At 41.0% G+C, this 15,418-nt stretch overlaps 1 protein-coding gene across 1 annotated transcript in view; it reads right to left on the bottom strand.

Annotated features, from left to right (window-relative positions):
* Positions 1-9,189, bottom strand: part of MLLT3 (MLLT3 super elongation complex subunit) — a 329,526-nt gene extending 320,337 nt beyond the window's left edge. The window contains exons 1-2 of the mRNA XM_049769366.1: positions 9,163-9,189; positions 7,161-7,341 (exon numbers count right to left, since the gene is read on the bottom strand). Coding sequence (XP_049625323.1) covers positions 7,161-7,341; positions 9,163-9,174 — 193 coding nt within the window. The 5' untranslated portion in view covers positions 9,175-9,189. The remainder of the gene's footprint in view (positions 1-7,160; positions 7,342-9,162) is intronic.
* Between the last annotated feature and the right edge of the window lie 6,229 nt (positions 9,190-15,418).

Raw genomic sequence — 15,418 nt, forward strand, 5'->3', positions numbered from 1 at the left:
CCTCCCATTACTTTTCCAGAAGTGTTCTGGGCATACAAGGAGCTCCAAATATCTCTTGCTGAATGAACTGGTATTAATATAGATATAAACATCTACAAAAACATTACAGTGATCTATAAAGATTTTCAAAAAAAATCATCTCAGCATTTATATCATCTTATTTTTCTATAACAAACATATGTACAAATCAGATAATAATACAGACTTCATGTGAATGTAAAAATGTTAGTAAATGTATCCTTCATCAAAACTTTACCATACAGAATAATTTCTAATTTCTATGCTATCCGTATTTTTGTTATCATACAAATTACCTGTAATATCATCAAGTACTTATCTAAGAACTTTTCAGATTAAAATCAGAATCCTAAAAATTAACACAAAAAAACTATAAACAAGAGAAGCACAGAATATATGAACATAAAGTGGGCCAGAATAAAAAGACAATGGGTACAGCACTTGCCTTGGACTAGGCAAAAACCCAGGTTTCAAACCCCAGAACCCCATACGGTCACCTGAGCTCTGCCAGGAGTAATCCCTGAGCACAGAACCAGTTGTAAACCCTGTGCACTGCCAGGTAAATCCCCAAAACAATAGTAGCAGAACATTAAAAAAAAATTAAAGCATTAAAATATATGTTAGGAGGAAGAAGATGAACTAACAAAACTCTGGCCACTTACACAAAACTGTTCTAACACCAAGAGACAGAATTATTTTTCTTTCTATGCCATTGGCAGTTTTAAGGAGAAAGTATAAAAATTAAGGAGAAAAGTATAAAACGTATATAAAGAGGAAAGTATTAAAGAATTGTATATATTTCTATTAGTATGCTGTCATATATTATGTTTCAGAGATCATATTCTAAAATCTGTTCAATGAAGTTAAAATTTGATAAATCCAGGAATAACAAGCTTTTGCTTAATTACATAATTATTATAATTGTTATATAATACCTTCTTTCTTTTCAATTTCCAAGTTCTCTTATCAAGATTTCAATTACTAAAATATAAAAGACAAAAGTTCCACATCTTAATCTTAGGCCTATGTAAGCTATCAAGTAGTAGAGAGAATTTATCATACATATCTAGAAAAAATAAGGTAAAAGACTAAAGTTTGTGGAAGGTCACTGAAAGAAAACTTGAAATAACCAACAGGAAAAACTTAAAGAAAATTACTACAAAATTTTGAAACCAACTGCTATCCCATCATATCAACCTAACAGGGTTAGTTTTAATGACTCCCCTTAAATAATAAATGTAAATTATAAATTATAAATCATAAATTCATTAATGAAGGTAACACATCACAGAGTGGACAGTAACATAAACTATAAAATACAGCCAATTAAGTCAACTTTAAATTTTCCTTTTCTAAAGGAACCTATTCCTGACTAAACCAGAATTTAATTATGCATATACCCTAAAAATTATGCATATACCCTCTTTCTTACCATTACAGTAGTGTGTATACTGGCAACCATTATAATAGTTTTATTTTAACAAAATAAACAAAACACTTGTGCACAATTTGCCTATGCCAGGTTTGGGTTTTTTTGTTTGTTTTTTGTTTTTGTTTTTTTAATGCTTGGGGCCATACCCTGCTATGCTCAGGACATACTCCTGGCTCTCAGCTCAGGGCTCACTCCTGGCAGGGATAGGTAATGGTACCCTTGGCTCCATGCAAAATATATACCTTACCCCTAAACTATCTCCCTAGCTCCATGTGCCAGGTTTTATGTTTAATATTTTATAGCAGAGTTTTTCTGACTGTAATTCAGGGACCTGAGGATCTTATACTGGCAATTAAATTTTTTCTTAACTCTAAGGTATTTTTTGTCTTTTTTTAAATTGCCATTAACTCACAAGTGAGTTTTCCATGGGCTATATGAGTTATGATAACACAATAGAATACATGAAGCATTTCAGAAAATTTAGTTCTCTTATTAAACAAATCATTAAAGAAAACTGCATTCCCCAACTCTTCTCATGATTTTTAGATATATTTTTCTTTAAACTGCTATTTGTAGTTAACACCTAATAGAGCATTGTTATCGCAACTCTGTGATTTGCATAATATGTTCTAGGCTTAATTTCTAGTACAATATTACATAGAAAAAGCCCTTTGAGAAGATCTCAATTTTTAGAGAATAAATGAGTTTTAAGAACAGTTAGTCTGGGAACAATGATTCACAGTTAAGTCTCAATTTATGAGGCAACAATTATATTCTATTAGCATCCCCATAACAAATGAGAACCTATTTGAAAAAATTGACAGAAATAACCTGCCCAAGAACATACAAAAACCTTGGATCATAAAACTAACTACCACTCCCTTTTTGTTGAGCAACAATACCACTGCAAAAGAGATAAGCATCACTTTTAGATGATGCAAACCAATGTCTAAAAAGCAGTATTTATCTATATTGGACCTTCACTTTTTGCCTTTCATCCTTAAGATGAAAGTATGGCAGACTTTTTGTAATATTTAAATATAAGAATTAACTTCATTGTAACAAATCAACCACCACAAAAAATAACTTTCCATCACTGTCTGCACTATAAGAACCTATTAAACTAAACTATTGCCAACTGTCTGGTGCCTGTTCATCCAGAATGCGTTTCTTTATAAGAAAACACACAATACTTTCTATCTGTAAAAGCACATTTTGTACGCTCTCTTATTTCAATTAATATCTATTGAAGACATCAATGCATTTTATTGCTCAATTTAGTCCCCTTTTATAGACAACCACAGTTTAAAGGTACATCCAAGTGAAATTCTCTATATTACTTTCTTCCAAAATTTTACTATTAATAAAGTTGCAGGGCTGGGAAGAAAGTTCAAGGAGCTGAAATGCATGCTTTGCTTGTGAGAGTCCTGGGTTCCACCCTCAGTATAGCCAGGAACAACACTTAAGTACTAATGGGCATGGCCTGAAAAAGAAGTCACACACACAAAAAAATGCCATGTCTTTGTGTAGTTGTAAAGTTAGATGTGTTAGAAGTTTCCTAGAAGTCAAATTGCTGGGTCAGAAGATTTTAAATATTGAAACTGAGGCAAGAGAGATAATAGAGCTGGCAGGTAGCTTGCTTTGCACTCAGTCCACCCAGGTGGTAGCTTGCTTTGCACTCAGTCCACCCAGGTTTGATCCCTGGCACACAACATGGTTCCCTGAGCCAGCAACCACTGAGTAGAGCACAAAAGTCAATGGGGGGGGGGAGGGGGGGCGGGGGCGGGGAGATACATTAAAACTATAATTTAGGGACTGGAGCTACAGTGAATAGAGTGGGTAGGATGCTTGCCTTGTACCCCTCTGAGCAAGGTTAATTTCTGATATCATCTGTAGTCCCCAAACCCAGTTAGGAGTGATCCCTGAGTGAAGAGCCAGGATTAAGTCCTGAGCACTCATGGGTATGACCAAAAACAAAGTAAAGCAAAGCAAAGCAAAATAAACAAAACCATTTTTATTAAAAATACTGTAATTCGGTTTTCCAAAACACTTTAAAATATCTTGTTCAAATGATATTCTTGATAATGGCAGATAAGATTTCTTCCAATTCTTATTTTAGGAATACTGAAAAATTACTTTATGCTGCTCCAAAAAATATATTAAGATCAGCACAACTCAAAATTCTTGCTGTTTTTGTCAGTAAAGTCACTCATCTTTAGTTTTTCTTAAACCTCCTATAACTTAGGAAAACACACTGGATGCAAAGAACATCTTCAGTTTACCAAGTCCTCAAAATTTAGATACCCTCATAAAAATGTCATCCAAATTATTTAAAAAAAAAACTAACAAATCAAAAATATACACTTAAGCTGAGCTAAAACACTTAAAGGGAAGTTTAGTGGGGATTTATTATATTTTATCTGCCCACTCAAGGTTTAAGGCAACAAATAAAAACGCTATCAAATCATAGCAGTGGCCAAATTAGCTTACATGAAATAATAAGGAACAGATTTCATATCATAAATGTCAAAGGAATGGATTGCAACAGTAAAGAGGGCTGTAATTGAAAAGAAAGTTCACTCAAATTCACATCGGGCTGAAAATAAAAACATTAATATTTTAAATGGAATGTTTTGGATAACCATTCAGTAACCATTTCAGTCACATTGAACTATTATAAATCTTTGGCCTAATAAATATGGTGGATTTTTTTTTTGCAAGTAGATAATTTTAAGATACATTATACTCTGACCTATCCAGTCTGTAAAAATTAACAGATACTCCAGGCTTTTCTATTTAATCAAAATCTTTCTTAGTACTTTGCACTAGTAGTTTTATATTGAAAGTACTCAACACATCTCTGGGACAGAGTAAAAGTTCATTAATTCACATCGTATTAGTTCAATTCTAGATTACTATACATAATTCTCATTAAGTAACTAGTTGAAGAGACCATAATTTCTTCCTTTACATGTTCTCAAAGTATTACTGTGAAATAAAGGAAGTCAACCTGAAAATCAATTGACTTTTCCAATTGAAGATTTATGAAAACTAAGCATTCATCCATCTTCATGGCAGAATAGTTCATTCTCAGTTCTGTGATTCATCAGCTACTATGTAGAATGAAAGTGATATGACTTATTAATAGCCATTTATAGTTCAAAGTATGTACATTTCTCTTAACTGTCTTATAACTTAAAAAGCCACTTTTTAAGTTTCTCTTATTTCCAATTCTACCACTCACAGATTTTCAATACCACAAACAGAGCACCTGAAAATGTATGGAAGCAGACATATAATTGTCTGTCATTCGTACTGTTTTAATTCCTATCAGCTTAAATGACGTTATAAGCCAACATATGAATCATCTCTGGATTAAGTTGCAAGTTTAATGTTACTTGAACTTAGATCTAACTATTCCCAATGAAGAGATACATTCTCTTGCAATGTGAATCATGTATAATTACAGTATCACAGGGTCTCTCCTGGGCTACGTAAGCTGGCATTTTTCCCAGGACTTGTCACATCATAGGAAACACACATACAAATAAATATCCAAAAATAAACATTTTTAAACAATGGCTTATAAATCTACATAAAGAAACTCCATGGTTAAGAATCAAAATTGAAGAGCCAAACCAACTCAAAGACCTGTCTCATTAGAGCCATGTGAGAGGGGATCAGTGTGAGATCCAACAGCTGACCACACCTAGCAACCACTTCCAGGTGCGGGCAGCACCCTCGGGCCCACAGGCTGGACAGAAAATCATTAAGGCAGAGCATATCCATTACTGTACATCCCCACTGAAACCCAGAAACAGTAGTGAAAAATGGTACAGTTGCTCATTTCTAATGCCAGTTTGTTGACTATTAAAGAACCTATATAAAGTTACCTTAAGAGATACATTTTCTGCCAACTGATTTAATTTTCCTAATTAGCAAATAGTCTTTTGGCTGTTAACTATGTTTCTCCACAAAATGAACAGTAGCCAAACTGTACTCATAGTAAATCAAGGATGCTAGAAGGTAATTTCTTTTGTTTAAACTCCTCTATTGCCACTCTACAGACACAGGAAAAGTGAGAACAAGCCTCTAGGAGCATCATTTCCAGCCTCATACAGTAGGTTTCAACCCTTTCACAGTTTTGAGAAGCATGAAGTATTCATATTTTGTACTATGGCTGCATCTTCATGTAAGATGCTAGCACAATCCAAATGTTATTTCCTATAAGCAATGCATCTTCCCAACCCTCCATGAGAAGCTCTTTCATATTTTGAGTACCTACCCAAAGCCATTAAATTTCAACTGTTCAAGTTTTGCCAGAGAAACTATTAAACAAATCATTAAAGACAAAACATAGAACCCTGGGCCCCATTTTGTGAGCTCTGGGAAACAAGAAATAGCAGAAACACAAACCTCTGCTACCTCTAAGGCACACACAGCATTTCTCCTTTCTTTATTCAGTCCCTGAATGCTCAATAATTTTCACATAGCTCTAAGCAGAAAGGATTTATTATGATGTTACTCTTAAGAAACTGCAGGACTCCTAGATGCCAATAAAGATTACGGATCAAATGGAAGATAACTACTAGCCATTGTGTCGACTTAGATAAATAAACCTGCTCACAAACAAAGCACCTTATTGTATTTGTACTGTTACCTCTACTAATCCAACTAAAACAACCAGACAGTAGCTTTACAGAGGCTGAAGGGACTAGAAATCGAAATATCTCAGGTTCACTTTAGATTTCCTTTAAAATAACACCGTATTTCTGTTTCTTCCCCCTTCCTACCATCCCCTCCTAAACGGTTCCAGTTCTTTATGGGAAATGTTTAGAACCACAGAGGCTGAACTGGATTATGCAAACTAAACACCAAGACTCCAAACCAAGGTACTAGAAAGGGCCAAGGCAAGACAATACCGTTCCTCTAAATTTTAAAACTTAGCTTCGACCTTAGCAAGCACCTCTTAGCATCTAGGACACACACTTGGGAAAGCTGTTCAGAAGCTAAAGGGCAATCAGGTGCCAGCCACTAAGGAGGGTCCAGCGATGAATAAGCAACCACCCAGCTCACCCCCCCTTGCCAGCTTAGATGCAAAACCCAGAGAGTGGGGGGGGGGGGCGGGCGAGGTGGCTAACCACACAGCGCGCAAAGTCCGTGACAACTGACATCCCCGGTCTCCTACATAGGGAGGGGCGCCCCCAAAAAAGAGACTCCTAGAGATTTAACATTGATCATGCTTCATTGCATGTATTGCTGGAGAATCCTAGAAAAAAAGGCGATTTCTCTGGGATAAAAAAAGACGCCGAGTGTTGATTCCTTCTCAGCCCCAATTCTCCACCCCTCCAAACCCAACTACTAATTGCACCTTCCCCGCAGAACCCGCGACTAACCCCCGAGGACCTCGTAAGGGCTGAGCTTGGCATTGAATAAACACTCGACACCTGACGGTCCCTTTCTCTGCGGTGACTTTCCCGAAACCCGAGTGGGGTTCGCGCGCGCGTGGGGCTGGGGGGGGGCGGACCTGGCAGGGTCCCGGGGTTCTCTGCCGGCGGGGAGCCACGCGAAAAAGGGAGTCGGAGTGGGTGGAGAGAGAAGCAGCAAAGGAGGTGGAGGGACGCGCCCGGGCCAAGCGATTGTTTCCTCCTCCAGCCAAGACATTTTTTTTTTTTTGGAGCCAGCGCCTTTTGTATTCCGGGGGCCCTACCTCTTTTTGGCCTAGGAAAGCTTTCGTGCAAGTGGAAGACGACTTTCTCCACAAAGTGCTGAATGTTACTGTGCTCCGGGCCGCGCACGAACACCATCCAATCGTGGGTGAAGCCCTCCACGGTGGGTTTCTTCCTCACCTGGGCGCGGTGCCCCAGCTCCAGCTTCACCTGCACGGCACACTGCGGGCAGGGAGAGGGAGGAGAGACGGACAGCCCGTGAACAACAACAGGAAAGGCGTCGAGCGGCACTCCAGCACCCTGCCTGACATTTTTTTATGTTGTATCCTCCCCTTCTTGCAACGATCATAAAAGAAAACCAGCGGGGCACTCTTGCATCCACGTTGCATGCGCGTGGACGCGCACACCCCCGCACCCCAACCTTCCCCACAGAAACCCCACCCGGGCATCCAAACAAGGCCACTGCAATCCACTCACTACCGGCTAGGGTTGTAACGGAATGTTACCCCCTCACCCCACATCAGTCAAGAGGGTCCGAGGGGGTCGGCAACGTTGGGGTGAGCAAAGAAGGAGAACGCATCCTACTACTACTACTACTACTACTACGACCAACGCCACTAACAAAATGCATCGTCAACAAATTAGAAGACAATCAGGAATATGGAAAGCGGTGCCTTGCATGCGCGGGTTGGGTTGCGCGGCGTGGAAGGAAGGAAGGAAAGAAGGGGTACCCCGCGAGGGGCTTGGGGTGAACCCCTTTCCCCGAAAGTACCGCGGAGACAGACATATATATATATATATATATATATATATATATATACACACACACACACACACACACTATACACGCCGAGGAAGTCTTTGTGTACGTATGTGTGTGTTTGTGTGTGCGTGCGTGTAGAGCGCAGCGGTGCCAGACGGAATGGAATGGAAACTACAAGCTGCCTCGACTCGACTGATGGGCACCAACTCCGTGTGCAAGATCTTAACCGCGGGGTTCATGCATGACAAAAAATGTCTCACACACACACACACACACACACATACATACATACACACAAACGCCTGCAGGCATCCATAACTTAAGGCACCCAGAACCGTCCCCCGCCCGCCCGCCCGCAAAAAAGCAAAACACCCCCCACGCAATCCACGAGAGGCCAAAGACCCCTAAGACACTTCCGAGCTCCCAAAGTGACCCCAAAGTGCCTCCCTCCCATCCACCCCTTTAAAAAAATAAAATAAAATATAAAATTCAGACCAGCGCAGCTAAAAGGGCTAACCAGGCGAGAGCCTCGCCTCGCCTGCGCACAAAACCCCGCGCGGGGGGCAAAGTTGCGGGCGGCCCGGCTCGCTGTCAGCCGGCCCCGCACGCTCCCGGGCTCGCACCCCCGCGCGCGGCGGAGAAGGCTTGCAACGCACCATCGTAGTAGTGGCCGCCGAGGAGGCTTCAGGCTTAGGCTTGGGCTGCTCGCCCGCCGCGTCCCCCCCGGACTGTGCCCGCGGCTCCCGGCAGCGGCGGCGGCTGAAATATGGCTGAGTTATTATTCGCCTCCTTCCACCGTGTGTGCGCGCGTGTGTGTGTGTGTGTGTGTGTGCGCGTATGTCTGCGCGCGTGTGAGCGAGAGTGCGCTTCTTGCGATTGCAAAGAAGAGGCGAGGAGGGAGGGAGAGCGAATGTGTGTGTGTGTGTGTGTGTGTGTGCGTGCGTGTGTGTGTGTGTTTGTGTGTGTGTGCGTGCGCGCGCCGGGGTGAGGGGAGGCAGGGAGGGAGGGAGCCAAGAGGGAGGGAGGGGAGCAGAGGCTGGGAGAGGCAGCAGCTCCCCGCGAGCCGTACCCGACCAACCTTTCTCTAATTGGACCCGCGGAGCGCTGGCGCTGCTGGGCTAGGCTGCGGGCGGCGGCGGCGGCACCGCGCTTTGGGGCGAGAGAAGGGAAGGAAGGGAAGGCAAGGGGGATGGGGTAGGGGGGGGATCTGGAGAGGTGGGGGAAATCTTTTATTCTTTTTTTTTTTTTTAGATTTTTATTTTTTTTTTGCATGTACTTACCGAGCTAGCCATGCCTGGGGGCCCGGAGGTTTGCTGGGGTGCTGTGTGGTCCCCCCTCCCCTCCCCGCCCCCCCTCAGCTGTAATTCATGAAGAAGAAGCTGCTATGAATGAGAGCGCGCTCGGGAGCGGAGGGTAGATGGCGGACATTCTCTGCCTTTTCTTTTCCCCGCTCCCTGGCTTGCTCTCGCTCGCTCTCTCTGTCTTTCTCCCCGGCTTCTTCAACTCAACCCCGAAAGCAAAAGCAGCGGCGGCAGCGGCAGCGGCAGCAGCAACAGCAGCAGCAGCAGCGGCAGCAGCGGCAGCAGCTCCCAGGGCCGGAGGATGAGATTCCGGGGCATGCGCCGTGGCGCCTTGACACCGGGGCTCCGAGCTTCAGGGGGGCGGAGCGGGGCGCGCGGGGAGGCCGAGCGAGCCGGCCTCGCGAAGGGGGAGCTCGAAAGAGCCAATCGCCGGCCACTCCCGAAAGCCGGGGCGGCCCCGCGCGCCGCCACCCCCGGAACGCCTCGCTTAAAGTAACAGGTTCCTGCTGGCCCCAGGCTTGGGGCGGGTGGGGAAGGTGGAGGAAACCGCGGGCGGGGAGGGGGGCGCCCGAGTCTCCGTGGCCCTGGGTCAACTCCTTACGCCCCCACAATCAAAAACGGATTAAAACTGCTGGAATGTAGCCACTGCCTAAGAGAAACCCCCCCCCCCACACACACACACCCCGGGAGCCGAAGAAGGGGTGTTCGCTCTTAGATCGTTCCGAGAAGGAGTGGGCGCCTTTCTCTTGACTTTTCTTTCCATCACGTCTTTTTTTGTTGTTGTCGTGGTTTTGTGCAGAAGAGGCAAAAACAATCTCACATCCAGACAAACTTGAGAGAGAAATGCCACCTGCAAACTGGCATTCGAAAGCAATCGCGGCACCCCGCCCACCATCCCCAATTTCCCACCCTTGGAAATAAAACGGGAGGGAAATATATATATGTGCATAAATAGATCAATGAAATGAACAAGAGCTAAGCACGCTGTTTCCTTCCACGCACGGGACCGCTCCCGAGCTGACGATCCTTAAGCTGGTAGGCGTCACAAAGCAATGCCCAGGTGGAGAGCGAGACACCTGGGAATGCCGGATGCAGTTCCCTCTGGGAGCAGACGTGGAGTTGTTTTTCTTCGGGAGGTTTTCCCCTCCTGACAATCGGCAGGGTTGCATCAGAACCCGGAGGGTTGTCCTCTGAGGACCCCCGGGCAATTGGGAGTCTTAAAAATAGCAGATAAAGTTAATACTGGTTATAATGTGCATAAATTGGATTATAATCTTTAAACGTCTTGGTGACAGCCAGCCGGCTTAATCCATCTCTGGGTATTCATTCATCTGGATAGGCAGGCCCCGGGTGATAACCAGTCTCTGGAGCGATGGCAAAAACGCGCTCCAGTGAAAGTTCCCACTCGGGGATGCATTGGGTCTCGGGGGCCCGAGAAAAGAGCTCTGCAACGCGTGGGGTGCGCGAAGGAGGACTGAAGAGTTTCCTTTAGCAATGCAAACAGCTTTACAGAGGAAACGGATAAGATCTATGATAGATTTGAAAGTGAAAGATGGGTGTAACTTTGCTTGTTAAAGATCCTTGCCACTGTCTGGTTCCTGTCCCTTGCTTGTCGTCATCTTGATGATTGCTCCCGCTGTCCCACGCCTCCTTTTTTCTCCCTGCCTGGCCTCTTTGTCAACCTATTTGTCTTTTTCTGGCACTACTTTCTGCCTTTTTCTCCCCTTTTTTTCTTCCTTAAAACTATGAAAACACATCGTCTTGGCTCTTGAATTTAAAAGAGAGTTAGAATGTTAGAATAGTTAGAATGTATAGTTAGAATTCTTTCATTTTCTTCCATTCTCCAAATTGGTGACAAAAAGAGAATCTGAAACAGACCCAATCATCTTTAACTTTAAATCCAATTCTCAATTCAAGCCTGCATTTGAAATTAGTTAGATCCCTAAAAGGGCTACTCTGCTGCCCTCCCAGTTACTACTATCAAGAAAACCTCCTTGGATTGAGGACACCAATTCCTTCCATCTGCCTCAAGTATGGAGAACTGGGGGTGGGGGGGGGGGAAGCATATTAATCTAAGCCCTTGGATTCGTTTCTCCATTTCCCCACAGGCACAATGATGCATATCAATGTATATCATGAATAAAGACTAAGTTTACATTCACATTGACAAGCTGTGTGTATGTGAACTGTTGGTCTATTTGTTTTTATTAAGTTTTGGGCAAAATAATAAAATTGGAGAGAAGTCTTTCAGAATAGTCTGACTGGAAACTGACTAATCTGCATACGCTTTAGTAAAGCTATTTCCTACAATGCCACAACCATTGAGCAAGCAAGTAGCTCAGCACACCTGTGAAAATGAGCAGATTCTTTATTTAAGGTGATTTCAGGATTTGGTTTGTTTCTTCTGCTTCTAACTGAGCTCTCCTGAATTCACTCTGTATCTTGAACTTGGCTTCGAGTAACTAGAAGCTCCTTTTTTAATTATTTGTTTTTTGAATTTATGATTATTCCAAGAATCATAAATAAGCCAAGAAACCAGAAAGAGAATATTCCTATAACCTCTTCAAGAATACTTAAAAATCCAGAAGTACGGTGTAATTCTCATTTCCAGAAATTGGAGAATTAGATTCTGTCAGTAGATGGCGCACAGAGTCCTTTTACAGAGGTCCTATGTGAGGCCCCCTCTACCCCGCAAAGATCTGGCGTTCCTTTGAGAAAAGGAAACACCATTCTGGCTACTTAAGATTCAACTTTGGGGCAGAGAATTTCATGGCAATCTATGTATTATTTAAATTTTAGTCTAACGATGCGATTATGAATTCAAAACAATCAAAACCGGAATAACAGAAGATCAGGTGTTTTTTTTTCCCCTCCACTCTATATTGTGAGGTACAAAACTAAGAAATGACCTTTTTGTGCACTTGTCACTGAAATTATAGGAAACACTTTACAAAGAAGTTTTAAAACTAACTTTTTAAATACTAAACACTAACAACTAAAAGTAATGTAAAAATTGAAGGATTAAAGCCATCTATTTCTTCTAAAAGCAGTGATTTACTATGATTCACACTGTAGTGTTTTTGTTTACTTAGTGCTTGGTGCAGTATTTAGGGCTTACCCCCAAGTCTGTGTTAGGGGTTCCTACCTTGGAGTATTCTGGGTACCATAAACCTTGAGAGGTTGATAGTGGGCAAGGCAAGTGCTTTAACCCCTGCATTATATCTCCAGCCCCAATGAGATTGTTTTGAGGAAAATCAGACAAGTAAAGAAAATGACCTCAAAACACTAAGTAAAATCTTTGATGAAGAAAATAACTGTGCACTGTCCAGGGGTATCCTAATTCTTTCTAAGGTACTGCCATTATCATCCTCATTGTAACTTCAAAATTTTGATTGTCAAGTGTTTTTGTGCAGTTTGGAAGTGAGGTCAGTTTGACTATATGTGGCACAGCATAATGAAGTCCTTTAAATAGTAGTAAGGATATGAGGAGCAAGTGATTCCTCAGAACAGGAAGGTAACACAGGGTGTCCTGTGGGTTATTTACAGTTTATCTGTGCAGCTCCATGCTGTACTCCAGAGAACATGTGGTGCTAAATATCTAGCCAGGAAGAGTTTTCTAAAAGGCAAACACCCTAACTCCAGTACCATCTCTCCTGACCTCCACTAATTTTACACCGATGAATTCTATATATTTACTTTTTTGTGATAGATTATTGATTTATAAATTCAAAGAACCATCTATACAAATTAGCCACTGTTGATCCTTTGCTGTTTTGAAGGGAAGAGAAGAGATGGGGATAGACAGGAAATGGGACAGACATTAAGCAGACACTAAAACAAAAATTAAACTCCAGGGTCTAGATAGATTGTACAGCAGGTAAGACACTTGTGTTGTGCATAGCCGACCTGGGTTTGTTCCCTGTCATCCCATATGATCCCCCAGAGTACTGCCAGGAGTGATTTCTGAGTGCAGAGCCAGAAATAAGCCCTGAACATTACCAGGTATGGACCCCAAAGAAACAAACAAACAAAAACAAAAATAGATTCCAAATAGGTAACATTTTATTTACAATGGCACTCATTTACTGTGTACATTATCAGCACATTCCTTTGCCAAAACTCATACCTGATTATTTGGTGTGTCAAATACATGCTCTGAAAATGTAAGTAAATCAGGGTTCCCTTTGTCACAGAGGAAAGTAGAGAAGTTTCATCAAAGCATTTCTTTTTTTCTTCTAGAATTTTTTAACACCTAAATTTGAGATAAAGTTGTGTGCCACACATAAGCAAAAGGCATACAAACTTGACATGACCAGTTTAAAAGCAAAAATACATGGATTAGAAGCCAGGAATCATTAGCTTCAATTTTATCTTTTAGTACTGAAAACAAAGTAGGAAGAGTGTGATGATTGTAATATCGAAGGCTTATTTTTGAAATTTGCAACAGCACCCAATTCTTATCTTTACTGAAACTTTTATAAAGAAAAAAATTCATTAAAAAAGAGTTTACAAAGCCTATTCAAGATCATGAATATATTTCTATTCAGACATTCTTCTTTCTTTCCTTTCTGTGTGTGTGTGTGTGTGTGTGTGTGTGTGTGTGTGTGTGTGTGTGTGTGTGTGTATGAATGAGAGAGAGAGAAAAAGAGAGAGAGATTGTTATGGTTTGAGGTCACACCCAATGGTGCTGAGGGGTCATTCCTGACAATGTCCAGGAGATGATGTGTTGTGTCCTGGTTGGAGTCAAGATAGGTTGCATTTGAGTAAGTGCTTTAACTTTCATACTATTTCTCCAATCCTAATCTCACAGTTCTGTAAGAGAATTTTAATCTTTTTATATAAAATGTGACATGTCTAACAGTACATTGAATTCATGATTCAGAGATTTCTTATTGGAAACAGAACAGTAATGAACGTTTAGTATATTATAAAGAAACAAACGCTTTGATACTCATTTAAGCACCTCATCCAAGATTATTTTCAGAGACAAGAAATACAGAGCTTTTTTTTAACCACCAGTATCTCTTCGTGTGTAAATTATTCCCTGAGAGTAATATAAGCAGTGCACTTGTAAATTTGCAAGACAAGAGTGCCTCTACAGTAATAATTTATTAATTTAATGGGCTGTATCCCTAATTTAATAAATAGCACCTCAAGGCCTGAAAATTAATTAAGAGTATTATGTAAGTGGAACAATATGAAACAAGATAAATATTGGAGATCAGTTGATAAAATGTGATTGAAAATGTCTTTGTAATACATACAAGTATTCCAGTGGAATATTTATAGGTAAACTATTATTAAATTAAAACTGCTTGCTATAAAATAAGCTATTCAAAAAGTAGATCATTTTCCTTTATCTTTATATCGCTGGTATCCCAGAGATTGCTCAAAGGTTACTGAACAATTTCCTTTCTTTATATAATGATTTGAGCTTCTTGACTTTCCATAGCAAGTCTTTTTATATATGATTTTTATCTCTCCCATTCACATATTTTGAATGAAAACTAATAATCACCTAAGGTCAGAGAAAATAGTTCAAAGGACTAGCGTGCAGGATTTGCATGCAGAAGTCCCCAGGTTGATTCTCACTGCTAAGGTTCCCCTTAGCACTGCTGGAAGTAACCTCACCAAGCACACACTCTCCCTCTAAGTAACACTGAGAGTGACCCTCAAACAAGTCATATCAACAACAAAAAAAATCACTCCTAAAATTTTATATTTTATCTTACTTGGTAAAAATGAAAAGCAGCATATGAGATTAATCAACTGACAAAACAGGTCAAACTTCAATTAAAACTACATTTAAAACATAGGAAAAAGAAATTACTCTTTTGTTTATGAAGTGATTTGATAGTGACTTGTAAATACTAAGCCTCTGAGAAGTGAATGATTTACTACCTTCTGATCGGATCAAATACCCTGGTTGGGCTAAACTATTTACAGTGAGCAGAATAATCCATGAATATATTATCCACTTTGTATGTAATTCACAATGATATGGTTTATATGTGTGGCTTTTCTAAATGTAAGTTAGAAGTAAGTTTTTTTCTTAATTAGGCATAGATACACATGAATATATCTAGTTAGATTTTATTCACTTTCTTCACACATAAAAAATTTGTATTTTAGCCAATCTTATCTTTTTTGAGGCCTTACTCTCTAATTTTTTTGTTTGTTGGTTTGTTTTTCTTAGGCTACACCCAGCAATACTCAGGAATTACTCCTATAGGTG

Source organism: Suncus etruscus, chromosome 1, assembly GCF_024139225.1.
Source record: "Suncus etruscus isolate mSunEtr1 chromosome 1, mSunEtr1.pri.cur, whole genome shotgun sequence".
Classification (NCBI taxonomy): domain Eukaryota; kingdom Metazoa; phylum Chordata; class Mammalia; order Eulipotyphla; family Soricidae; genus Suncus; species Suncus etruscus.